Source organism: Coregonus clupeaformis, chromosome 10, assembly GCF_020615455.1.
Source record: "Coregonus clupeaformis isolate EN_2021a chromosome 10, ASM2061545v1, whole genome shotgun sequence".
NCBI classification, from domain to species: Eukaryota; Metazoa; Chordata; class Actinopteri; order Salmoniformes; family Salmonidae; genus Coregonus; species Coregonus clupeaformis.
This window is the reverse complement of record NC_059201.1, coordinates 1,007,354-1,020,407: the sequence shown is the minus strand read 5'-3', so window position 1 is coordinate 1,020,407 and position 13,054 is coordinate 1,007,354. Positions and strand designations below refer to the sequence as shown.

Genomic DNA, 13,054 nt, shown 5'->3' with positions numbered 1-13,054 from the left:
GTATCTGGATAGGTGGAATCTATATGGTAGAAGCTTCCCTGTATAACAGTATCTGGATAGGTGGAATCTATATGGTGGAAGCTCCCCTGTATAACAGTATCTGGATAGGTGGAATCTATATGGTGGAAGCTCCCTGTACGACAGTATCTGGATAGGTGGAATCTATATGGTAGAAGCTTCCCTGTATAACAGTATCTGGATAGGTGGAATCTATATGGTGGAAGCTTCCCTGTATAACAGTATCTGGATAGGTGGAATCTATATGGTGGAAGCTTCCCTGTATAACAGTATCTGGATAGGTGGAATCTATATGGTAGAAGCTTCCCCTGTATAACAGTATCTGGATAGGTGGAATCTATATGGTGGAAGCTCCCCTGTATAACAGTATCTGGATAGGTGGAATCTATATGGTAGAAGCTTCCCTGTATAACAGTATCTGGATAGGTGGAATCTATATGGTGGAAGCTTCCCTGTATAACAGTATCTGGATAGGTGGAATCTATATGGTAGAAGCTTCCCTGTATAACAGTATCTGGATAGGTGGAATCTATATGGTAGAAGCTTCCTGTATAACAGTATCTGGATAGGTGGAATCTATATGGTAGAAGCTTCGCTGTATAACAGTATCTGGATAGGTGGAATCTATATGGTAGAAGCTTCCCTGTATAACAGTATCTGGATAGGTGGAATCTATATGGTGGAAGCTCCCTGTATAACAGTATCTGGATAGGTGGAATCTATATGGTGGAAGCTTCCCTGTACGACAGTATCTGGATAGGTGGAATCTATATGGTGGAAGCTTCCCTGTATAACAGTATCTGGATAGGTGGAATCTATATGGTAGAAGCTCCCCTGTATAACAGTATCTGGATAGGTGGAATCTATATGGTAGAAGCTTCCCTGTATAACAGTATCTGGATAGGTGGAATCTATATGGTAGAAGCTTCCCTGTATAACAGTATCTGGATAGGTGGAATCTATATGGTGGAAGCTTCCCTGTATAACAGTATCTGGATAGGTGGAATCTATATGGTAGAAGCTTCCCTGTATAACAGTATCTGGATAGGTGGAATCTATATGGTGGAAGCTCCCCTGTATAACAGTATCTGGATAGGTGGAATCTATATGGTAGAAGCTCCCCTGTATAACAGTATCTGGATAGGTGGAATCTATATGGTGGAAGCTTCCCTGTATAACAGTATCTGGATAGGTGGAATCTATATGGTGGAAGCTTCCCTGTATAACAGTATCTGGATAGGTGGAATCTATATGGTAGAAGCTTCCCTGTATAACAGTATCTGGATAGGTGGAATCTATATGGTAGAAGCTTCCCTGTATAACAGTATCTGGATAGGTGGAATCTATATGGTAGAAGCTTCGCTGTATAACAGTATCTGGATAGGTGGAATCTATATGGTAGAAGCTTCCCTGTATAACAGTATCTGGATAGGTGGAATCTATATGGTGGAAGCTCCCTGTATAACAGTATCTGGATAGGTGGAATCTATATGGTGGAAGCTTCCCTGTACGACAGTATCTGGATAGGTGGAATCTATATGGTGGAAGCTTCCCTGTATAACAGTATCTGGATAGGTGGAATCTATATGGTAGAAGCTCCCCTGTATAACAGTATCTGGATAGGTGGAATCTATATGGTAGAAGCTTCCCTGTATAACAGTATCTGGATAGGTGGAATCTATATGGTAGAAGCTTCCCTGTATAACAGTATCTGGATAGGTGGAATCTATATGGTGGAAGCTTCCCTGTATAACAGTATCTGGATAGGTGGAATCTATATGGTAGAAGCTTCCCTGTATAACAGTATCTGGATAGGTGGAATCTATATGGTGGAAGCTCCCCTGTATAACAGTATCTGGATAGGTGGAATCTATATGGTAGAAGCTTCCCTGTATAACAGTATCTGGATAGGTGGAATCTATATGGTAGAAGCTCCCCTGTTCCTCCAGGCTGGAGCCCAGACATCACCGTATCTCTAACACCTACAGTATCCAGCTGCTCCTGATGATGGGATCACACACAGGGGTGAGGGAGGGAGATCGGGTAGTCTTGGTCCGTGTCCGTCACGTGCTGTACGGCTGGTCTCCCGGTCCGCCGGCAGCAGTGTGTGTGTCCGGTCGCTGGTCTCCCGGTCCGCGCCGGCGGCAGCAGTGTGTGTGTGGGCGGTCTCGGTAGGCGTGGTGTCATAACCCAGTCTCTTCATGTCTTTAGTCACGATGTTGAAGGAGAGAGAAACGAAACCCTGAGAACGAACCCTGGTCACTGAGAGAAAGAGAGAGATATGGTAGTGAGTGAGAGATATGGCAGTGAGAGAGAGATATGGCAGTGAGAGAGAGATATGGCAGTGAGAGAGAGATATGGCAGTGAGAGAGAGATATGGCAGTGAGAGAGAGATATGGCAGTGAGAGAGAGATATGGTAGTGAGAGAGAGATATGGCAGTGAGAGAGAAATATGGCAGTGAGAGATAGAGAGAGAAGTCTCCAGGATATCTAAGGCCAGGATCCATTTAAAGGCAGTACCACCATTCCAATGTGCTTTATAAAGGGGTTTATGCTCCAGCGGACGTGTGCAGCGGTGACCATGAATGGGATCTATGAACGTTCAGGGAAATCGAAGCATTGTTGGAAGTGCAGTCTCCCAAACACACAGAAACACAGCCTACCTTCTCTGCCCTCTCCCAAACACACAGAGAAACACAGCCTACCTTCTCTGCCCTCTCCCAAACACACAGAAACACAGCCTACCTTCTCTGCCCTCTCCCAAACACACAGAAACACAGCCTACCTTCTCTGCCCTCTCCCTGGGCCACCACAGAAACACAGCCTACCTTCTCTGCCCTCTCGGCACCACAGAAACACAGCCTACCTTCTCTGCCCTCTCCCTGGGCCACCACAGAAACACAGCCTACCTTCTCTGCCCTCTCCCAAACACACAGAAACACAGCCTACCTTCTCTGCCCTCTCCCTGGGCCACCACAGAAACACAGCCTACCTTCTCTGCCCTCTCCCTGGGCCACCACAGAAACACAGCCTACCTTCTCTGCCCTCTCCCTGGGCCACCACAGAAACACAGCCTACCTTCTCTGCCCTCTCCCTGGGCCACCACAGAAACACAGCCTACCTTCTCGGCCCTCTCCCAAACACACAGAAACACAGCCTACCTTCTCTGCCCTCTCCCTGGGCCACCACAGAAACACAGCCTACCTTCTCTGCCCTCTCCCTGGGCCACCACAGAAACACAGCCTACCTTCTCTGCCCTCTCCCTGGGCCACCACAGAAACACAGCCTACCTTCTCTGCCCTCTCCCTGGGCCACCACAGAAACACAGCCTACCTTCTCTGCCCTCTCCCTGGGCCACCACAGAAACACAGCCTACCTTCTCTGCCCTCTCCCTAACCACCACAGAAACACAGCCTACCTTCTCTGCCCTCTCCCTGGGCCACCACAGAAACACAGCCTACCTTCTCTGCCCTCTCCCTGGGCCACCACAGAAACACAGCCTACCTTCTCTGCCCTCTCCTGGGCCACCACAGAAACACAGCCTACCTTCTCGGCCCTCTCCCAAACACACAGAAACACAGCCTACCTTCTCTGCCCTCTCCCTGGGCCACCACAGAAACACAGCCTACCTTCTCTGCCCTCTCCCTGGGCCACCACAGAAACACAGCCTACCTTCTCTGCCCTCTCCCTGGGCCACCACAGAAACACAGCCTACCTTCTCTGCCCTCTCCCTGGGCCACCACAGAAACACAGCCTACCTTCTCTGCCCTCTCCCTGGGCCACCACAGAAACACAGCCTACCTTCTCTGCCCTCTCCCAAACACACAGAAACACAGCCTACCTTCTCTGCCCTCTCCCTGGGCCACCACAGAAACACAGCCTACCTTCTCTGCCCTCTCCCTGGGCCACCACAGAAACACAGCCTACCTTCTCTGCCCTCTCCCTGGGCCACCACAGAAACACAGCCTACCTTCTCTGCCCTCTCCCTGGGCCACCACAGAAACACAGCCTACCTTCTCTGCCCTCTCCCTGGGCCACCACAGAAACACAGCCTACCTTCTCTGCCCTCTCCCAAACACACAGAAACACAGCCTACCTTCTCTGCCCTCTCCCTGGGCCACCACAGAAACACAGCCTACCTTCTCTGCCCTCTCCCTGGGCCACCACAGAAACACAGCCTACCTTCTCTGCCCTCTCCCTGGGCCACCACAGAAACACAGCCTACCTTCTCTGCCCTCTCCCTGGGCCACCACAGAAACACAGCCTACCTTCTCTGCCCTCTCCCTGGGCCACCACAGAAACACAGCCTACCTTCTCTGCCCTCTCCCTGGGCCACCACAGAAACACAGCCTACCTTCTCTGCCCTCTCCCAAACACACAGAAACACAGCCTACCTTCTCTGCCCTCTCCCTGGGCCACCACAGAAACACAGCCTACCTTCTCTGCCCTCTCCCTGGGCCACCACAGAAACACAGCCTACCTTCTCTGCCCTCTCCCTGGGCCACCACAGAAACACAGCCTACCTTCTCTGCCCTCTCCCTGGGCCACCACAGAAACACAGCCTACCTTCTCTGCCCTCTCCCAAACACACAGAAACACAGCCTACCTTCTCTGCCCTCTCCCTGGGCCACCACAGAAACACAGCCTACCTTCTCTGCCCTCTCCCTGGGCCACCACAGAAACACAGCCTACCTTCTCTGCCCTCTCCCTGGGCCACCACAGAAACACAGCCTACCTTCTCTGCCCTCTCCCTGGGCCACCACAGAAACACAGCCTACCTTCTCTGCCCTCTCCCTGGGCCACCACAGAAACACAGCCTACCTTCTCTGCCCTCTCCCTGGGCCACCACAGAAACACAGCCTACCTTCTCTGCCCTCTCCCTAAGCCACCACAGAAACACAGCCTACCTTCTCTGCCCTCTCCCTGGGCCACCACAGAAACACAGCCTACCTTCTCTGCCCTCTCCCTGGGCCACCACAGAAACACAGCCTACCTTCTCTGCCCTCTCCCTGGGCCACCACAGAAACACAGCCTACCTTCTCTGCCCTCTCCCTGGGCCACCACAGAAACACAGCCTACCTTCTCTGCCCTCTCCCTGGGCCACCACAGAAACACAGCCTACCTTCTCTGCCCTCTCCCTGGGCCACCACAGAAACACAGCCTACCTTCTCTGCCCTCTCCCTGGGCCACCACAGAAACACAGCCTACCTTCTCTGCCCCTCTCCCTGGGCCACCACAGAAACACAGCCTACCTTCTCTGCCCTCTCCCTGGGCCACCACAGAAACACAGCCTACCTTCTCTGCCCTCTCCCTGGGCCACCACAGAAACACAGCCTACCTTCTCTGCCCTCTCCCTGGGCCACCACAGAAACACAGCCTACCTTCTCTGCCCTCTCCCTGGGCCACCACTTTAGGATCAGTGAACTCTGGACGCCGACCCAGCAGCCAACTGGAGAGAGAACACAGACACACACACACTTAGCACCCAGCATTTAACACAATACACACAGCAACAGACACATGGCAACAGACACACAGACACATATCAACAGACACACAGCAACAGACACACGGCAACAAACACACAGTAACAGACACACGTTACCTTGTGAATTTCTGTAGTCTTGATGTGGATTCAGGAACAAACATCGGGATGGTTCTGGTGTGTCTGAAAACAAGAGATTACATTAGAGGAGATGGAGAGATACTGACTGTCCAGGAGTGAAGGAGATGGAGAGAGGAGAGATACTGACTGTCCAGGAGTGAAGGAGATGGAGAGAGGAGAGATACTGACTGTGAAGGGGATGGAGAGATACTGACTGTCCAGGAGTGAAGGAGATGGAGAGATACTGACTGTCCAGGAGTGAAGGAGATGGAGAGAGGAGAGATACTGACTGTCCAGGAGTGAAGGAGATGGAGAGATACTGACTGTCCAGGAGTGATGAAAAGAGATACTGACTGTCCAGGAGTGAAGGAGATGGAGAGAGGAGACTCTGTCCAGGAGTGATGGAGAGAGGAGAGATACTGACTGTCCAGGAGTGAAGGAGATGGAGAGAGGAGAGATACTGACTGTCCAGGAGTGAAGGAGATGGAGAGAGGAGAGATACTGACTGTCCAGGAGTGAAGGGGATATGTGTTGCTCCGTATCCTCTGACCACATCGTTACCAAACGTATCAGGACCATACACACTCACCACGATCTGAGGCCCTGGGAACACACACACAAGAGTGTTAGAGCTATGGCATCATGAAATGTGTGGTATGGTAAGACGTGTGTGGGTGTGTCTCACAGCCTAAGGGGTTGGTGCTCTTGAACGTGATCTCCAGAGGAAAGTTCCAGATCATTCTTTGAGGAGAGTCTCTGCCTTTAGACGTAATCTGAGATATACCCTCCTCTAGGCCCTGGAGAGGGAGGATGGGAGAGGAGGAGGGGGGAGAGAGAGGGGTTGGGAGGGGTTGGGAGGAGGGAGGGGAGGAGGGGAGGAGGAGGGGGGGGGTTGGGAGAGGGAGAGGGAGAGGGTTGGGAGAGGGTGAGAGGAGAGGGGGGGGGTTGGGAGAGGGAGGGAGGGAGGGGGTTGGGAGAGGGAGGAGGAGGGGGTTGAGGAGAGGGAGGAGAGGGGGGTGAGGAGAGGGAGGGAGAGGGGGTGAGGAGAGGGAGGGAGAGGGGGGTGAGGAGAGGGAGGGAAAGGGGGAGAGGAGAGGGAGAGTGGGGGAGAGGGGGGTGAGAGGGAAGGGAGAGGGAGAGGGGTTGGGGGAGGGAGGAGGGGAGGGAGAGGGGAGAGGGAGTGAGGAGAGGGAGGGAGAGAGAGAAGATGGAGGACAGAGATGGAGCGGGAGAGAGGAGAGGAGGGATGGGTGGAGAGAGAAAGGGGGGAGGGGGGAGAAAGGGAGCGGGGAGGAGAGGTGAAGAGGTGAGGGAGAAATATTGATGACTCATTCAAAACAACTGGGAACTCGGAAAAATACGAGGTCAAATCATGACGTCTGTGATCTTCAGGTCAGAAAGTCGGATCTCTAGAAAGAGGCCCGAATTCCCGAGTTGGATGACCGTTCAAATCGTTTTCCCCCCAGAGTTCCCAGTTGTTTTGAACGCTCGGAAGTCGGAGTTTTCCGAGTTCGCAGTTCCCGGCATCACTGGACATGCAGCTATTTGAGTATTTAGTAGTTGCTAGCTAGCAAAACAAGCGTATTATGTATCCATCCATAGTAACTGAACTTCAGCGTGTTCCAGATGACGCGGTGTGACTCACCGATGTGGGAGCCCAGTCGTGTCCGTAGACGAAGCAGTATTTACAGTACAGGTCGTCATACTCTGGAAACTGACAACACAACACATCAGATCAGATCAGAGAGAATGGGTCGAAGAGCAAATGAACACGGCAGTTTTAAACAACATGTTTATGCTCACTAAACCAATGACTCAAACGAGGTCAAGTTAGCCAATAAGATCAGCCTCATCTTAGCTTGCTAACGTTAGATGCTTAGCTAGCTAGCTTCATAGCTAGCGTTACTAACGTTAGCTAGCTATTTTACTCACATTCGCCCCCTCTATCTGTCCGTTTATCATCAACAGAAACACAGATGGGTTATTGATAGCCATCCCGCTTCATACGATAACTTAAGAATATAAAAAATATAGTGATCAAACATAAAACATATTTTAACTTCGACTATAAAACCGGTAACGTATTGTTCTGTGTTGTGGAGATAACTGGCTTGCTAAATATTTGTGTAGTTCCATTCCCCGTTGCCAGGACGCTTTGCCTACGGCCCGGCGTGAGGGCCAACCTGGATCCAGTCAGTTGAGAAAGCGTTTAGTAAATAAACTGTCCACTAGGTGGTGGTGGTCTTGGACAAGTTTAACGTTTTCTTGTCACGTGCACAAGCCACAGCGCGATGCCTTTCTCGCGAGCTCATTTCCCAACAATGCAGTAATCAATATCGATATATAGTACTATAAAGTATAACAAAAACACACGAGAAATAGAAATAAGTAAGCTATATACAGGGTCAGTTCCAATACTATATTTACAATGTGCAGGGATACTGGAGTGATGGAGGTAGATATGTATAGGGGGTAAGGTGACTATATACAGGGTCAGTTCCAGTACCATATTAACAATGTGCAGGGATACTGGAGTGATGGAGGTAGATATGTATAGGGGTAAGGTAATAATAATATGCCATTTAGCAGACGCTTTTATCCAAAGCGACTTACAGTCATGCGTGCATACATTTTTGTGTATGGGTGGTCCCGGGATCGAACCCACTACCTTGGCGTTTCAAGCGCCGTGCTCTACCAGCTGAGCTACAGAGGACTATATACAGGGTCAGTTCCAGTACCATATTAACAATGTGCAGGGATACTGGAGTGATGGAGGTAGATATGTATATATATGTACAGTCAGCATCTCATCTTATCTCTCAGGTATATGACTCTTAAAACGCCAGTCAGCATCTCATCTCATCTCATCTCTCAGGTATATGACTCTTAAACGCCAGTCAGCATCTCATCTTATCTCTCAGGTATATGACTCTTCCCGTAATCTTACAAGTGATCCCTCTAATATTAAATCAACTTTGGTGTCATTTTATTCTAACCTCTACAAATCCGAACCCCCCATCAGATAATACGGCTATGGACAACTTTTTTAGATAACTTGGATATTCCATCCATTGATATGGACACGAGTAAAGATCTTGACAACCCTCTGCATCTAGATGAGATAACAAAGGGTCCAAAGTTAATGCAAAGTGGCAAGGCCCCAAGGCCCTGATGATCAACTCACCCCATTACTATTAGATATGTTCACTGACTCACTATCACAGGGCTCTCTTGTCTTGATGCGGAGAAGGCTTTCGACCGGGTGGAGTAGGATTATTTATTTAAGATTTGGGGAAGATTTGGTTTTGGGTCCAATTTCATCTCAAGATAAGTCTAATCTATTCTGCTCCTAGCGTACACACAGACTCTCTGTTCTATTCTGCTCCTACGGCTAGCGTACACACCAACTCTCTGTTCTATTCTGCTCCTACGGCTAGCGTACACACCGACTCTCTGTTCTATTCTGCTCCTACGGCTAGCGTACACACCAACTCTCTGTTCTATTCTGCTCCTACGGCTAGCGTACACACCGACTCTCTGTTCTATTCTGCTCCTACGGCTAGCGTACACACCAACTCTCTGTTCTATTCTGCTCCCTACGGCTAGCGTACACACCGACTCTCTGTTTCTGCTCCTACGGCTAGCGTACACACCGACTCTCTGTTCTATTCTGCTCCTACGGCTAGCTTACACACCGACTCTCTGTTCTATTCTGCTCCTACGGCTAGCGTACACACCAACTCTCTGTTCTATTCTGCTCCTACGGCTAGCGTACACACCGACTCTCTGTTCTATTCTGCTCCTACGGCTAGCGTACACACCAACTCTCTGTTCTATTCTGCTCCTACGGCTAGCGTACACACCAACTCTCAACACTCAAAAATACTTCCCCCCTCTCCAGAGGGACCCGTCAAGGGTGTACTGTGTCCCCACTCCTTTTTTGCTCTCTCGATAGAACCGCTTCCTTGGCCTTAAAATGATCACCATCATTCACTGGAATCCACCGAGCCGGTGAAGAACACAGTGTTACTGTATGCAGATGATCTACTATTATATATCCCTAACCTGTGAACTGTGTTGATAACATACTGCGTATTTTAAACACATTTGGATCATTCTCAGGTTACAAATTGAACATTCAGAAAAGTGAATGTTTTCCCGATTTGCCAAGCAGATTCCCCCTGGAGGCCAGCCTTTCCGTCTGTCGCCCTCCGGTTTTTCCTATTTAGGTGTGAATATAATTCTCTGGCTACTCTCCATAAAACGAACTTTGCAAGTCTAGTCACAGGAGTTAAAGCAGACTTACAATGCTGGGATAGTCTGCCTCTCTCATTAGCTGGCAGAATCCAATCTGTTAAAAATTAAAAAAATTTTACCTAGGTTTCTATACCTTTTTCAATGTCTTCCCGATCTTTCTGCCGAAAATCTTTATTTATTTTTACCAAGTTGGATAGGCTCATCAGCCATTTTATTTGGGCAGGCAAATCACCTAGGATACATAGAGCAATACTTCAAAGAAGGAGACAAGATGGAGGACTGGCACTTCCAAATGTACTGCTTTACTGTTGGGCAGCCAGTATTCAAAAGATAACGTTCTGGTGTAATGCTCCGACTGGAGCTCATTAGAAGCACAGTCCCTTTCGGCTCTTACTGCCCCCCTCTGTCCTTGTGTCCTTCAAACCTCGTTGTGCTCTCTACTTTGAAGATCCGGACACAGTTTTCGTCAAACATTTTTAGACTTTCTGCCGCTTCTCTTCTAAGCCCTATTTGTAACAACCACCTATTTTTACCCTCCAAACTCGACCAGGCTTTTTTTTGTAGCAGAGAGAGTTTTTGGTATGTTTCAAAGATGTATTTTTAGATGGGGGAAGTTTGCCAGTTTTAATGATTTCGTAGCTAAATGTAATCTGGCTCATTCTAATCTTTTCCGCTATTTTCAGGCCCGTAACTTTGTTCGCTCTCTTTTTCCCATCTTTCCTCAACTACCTCCCCCAAGACGTTGCTAGAAGACATTTTGTCCCTGCCGTCTGATTTCTAGATTATATGACATTATGCTTTCCTCGGAACCCTCTTCAATAAACAAAATCTAAACATCCTGGGGTAGTGAACTCGAACTCGACCTTACATATGACTGGTGGGAGGAGGCCCTTCTTAGGGATAACTGTGCTCGGTGAAGTTTAATTCAGTACAAGGTCTTGCACAGTTATTCACTACGCCAAAGAAAAAACTTTCCTCCAACACACAAATGACACGCGATAGATGTTCAAACACTCCGGCACGACCACACCCATATGTTTTATTCATGTTCTAAGCTGTCTGAGTATTTGGTCATCCTTTTTTTAATACTCTCTCTAAAATTCTAGATATCGACCTGCAGCCTTGTCCTTTGGTAGCTATATTTGGAGTTCCATCTTTGTTGCCTGGTCTCACTAAAAGTAAAGCAGACGTTGTAGCGTTTTGCTTCCTTCATAGCCCGCCGGCAGATCTTGCTTACTTGGAAATCCTCCAAACCTCCCACTGTGTGTCAGCCTTGTTGAAAGATCAAATGTCTTTTTCTACACTTAGAAAAAAAATTAAATACACTTTGAGAGGTTGTACTGATAACTTATTCTTGAGACGGCGGCCTTTCATTTCCTTTTTTTGAACAGTCGCCTTCTATTGATCAGGAGTAAATAATTTTGGGCAACAGGGGATATGAGAGGGTGTGGGGAAGGGAAGGAACAGTGTGTTGTGATATTTTTTTTTTTTTTTTTTGTGTGTATGTACAATACGTGTACATATGTATATTTATATATTATTTCCAATTGTATATTTTAATTTATGTATGCTGCTTTTGTTAAAGGGGAGGGAGGTGTTTCAATAAGTATAGGGGGGATAAAAGGATGTCTCTGTTCAATTTGTAATTGGTATTTCTTTTTTTATGTCCAATAAAACAAAATATAATATAATGATAATCAATCAATCAAAGTTCAGTCAAATGTTAGGGTGTAGCAGTAGTTAGAATACGGCAGTAGTTACAGGGTTAGAGTACAGCAATCAATCAATCAATCAATCAATCAATCACATTTTTATTTTATAAAGCCTTTTTACATCAGCAGATGTCACAAAGTGCTTATACAGAAACACAGCCAAAAAAAACCAAACAGCAAGCAATGCAGATGTGGAAGCACGGTGGCTAGGGAAAAACTCCTAGAAAGGCAGGAACCCTAGGAAGAAACCTAGAGAGGAACCAGGCTCTGAGGGGTGGCCAGTCCTCTTCTGGCTGTGCCGGGTGGAGATAACAGTATACGGCCATTAAGGCCAGATTGTTCTTCAAGATGTTCAAATGTTCATAGATGACCAGCAGGGTCAAATAATAATCACAGTGGTTGTACAGGGTGCAACAGGTCAGTACCTCAGGAGTAAATGTCAGTTGGCTTTTCATAGCCGAGCATTCAGAGGTCGAGACAGCAGGTGCGGTAGAGAGATGGAGAGAGTTGAAAACAGCAGGTCTGGGACAAGGTAGCACGTCCGGTGAACAGGTCAGGGTTCCATAGCCGCAGGCAGAACAGTTGAAACTGGAGCAGCAGCACGACCAGGTGGACTGGGGACAGCCAGGAGTCATCAGGCCAGGTAGTCCTGAGGCATGGTCCTAGGGCTCAGGTCCTCCGGGAGGGGAGGGAGAGAGGGAGAGAGAGAGAATTAGAGGGAGCATACTTAAATTCACACAGGACACCAGATATAACAGACTGACCTTAGCCCCCCGGCACATAGACTATTGCAGCATAGATACTGGCGACTGAGACAGGGGTGGGTCGGGGACACTGTGGCCTCGTCCGACGATACCCCTGGACAGGGCCAACCAGGCAGGATATAACCCCACCCACTTTGCCAAAGCACAGCCCCCACACCACCAGAGGGATATCAACAGACCACCAACTTACTACCCTGAGACAAGGCTGAGTATAGCCCACGAAGATCTCCTCCACTGCACGAGCCCGAGGGGGGCAACAAACCGGACAGGAAGATCACGTCTGTGACTCAACCCACTCAAGTGACGCACCCCTCCTAGGGGACGGCATGGAAGAGCGCTAGTAAGCCAGTGACTCAGCCCCCCGTAACAGGGTCAGTAGTCTAATCTAGAAGTGACAAAAGCATGGATTAGCTTTCCTGCATCATTTTTTGGACAAAAGAGTTTCAGATTTTTTGCAATGTCACGAAGATGGGGGAAAAAAAGCTGTCCTTGAAACATTCTTGATACGTTCGTCAAAAGAGGAGATCAGGGTCCAGAGTAACGCCGAGGTTCTTCGCAGTTGTATTTGAGACGACCATCAAGATTAGCCTTTTCAAAGCACTTCATGATGTCAGATGTGAGCGCTACAGGGCGGTAGTCATTGTGGCATGAAGCCTTAGAGTTCTCGGGAACAGGAAGGATGGTGTTCATCTTAAAAC

General features: G+C 48.6%; 2 protein-coding genes across 2 annotated transcripts; both read right to left on the bottom strand.

Moving 5' to 3' along the window:
- Window positions 1-569: 569 nt before the first annotated feature.
- On the bottom strand, window positions 570-2,108 carry LOC123491650. Its single transcript, XM_045223225.1, has 2 exons — window positions 1,956-2,108; window positions 570-1,907 (listed from the first exon to the last, which is right to left on the bottom strand). Exons 1-2 carry the CDS (start codon window positions 1,981-1,983, stop codon window positions 691-693), a joined length of 1,245 nt encoding a protein of 414 aa, XP_045079160.1. The 5' UTR covers window positions 1,984-2,108; the 3' UTR covers window positions 570-690.
- On the bottom strand, window positions 1,994-7,786 carry LOC121562347 (B9 domain-containing protein 1). The gene is made up of 7 exons (XM_045223210.1): window positions 7,556-7,786; window positions 7,269-7,337; window positions 6,309-6,420; window positions 6,130-6,226; window positions 5,624-5,686; window positions 5,400-5,467; window positions 1,994-2,280 (listed from the first exon to the last, which is right to left on the bottom strand). Exons 1-7 carry the CDS (start codon window positions 7,616-7,618, stop codon window positions 1,994-1,996), a joined length of 759 nt encoding a protein of 252 aa, XP_045079145.1. The 5' UTR covers window positions 7,619-7,786.
- Between the last annotated feature and the right edge of the window lie 5,268 nt (window positions 7,787-13,054).

What these genes read in the sequence shown, in the direction of transcription:
- LOC121562347 (XM_045223210.1), bottom strand. Translation starts at nt 7,618, where the DNA reads ATGGCTATCAATAACCCATCTGTGTTTCTGTTGATGATAAACGGACAG. An exon ending in ACGACTGGGCTCCCACATCG is followed by an intron (nt 6,421 to 7,268) that starts GTGAGTCACACC and finishes CTCCCTCTCCAG; the next exon opens with GGCCTAGAGGAGGGTATATC. An exon ending in GAGCACCAACCCCTTAGGCT is followed by an intron (nt 6,227 to 6,308) that starts GTGAGACACACC and finishes GTGTGTTCCCAG; the next exon opens with GGCCTCAGATCGTGGTGAGT.
- LOC123491650 (XM_045223225.1), bottom strand. Translation starts at nt 1,983, where the DNA reads ATGTCTGGGCTCCAGCCTGGAGGAACAG. An exon ending in GCTCCAGCCTGGAGGAACAG is followed by an intron (nt 1,908 to 1,955) that starts GGGAGCTTCTAC and finishes ACTGTTATACAG; the next exon opens with GGAAGCTTCTACCATATAGA.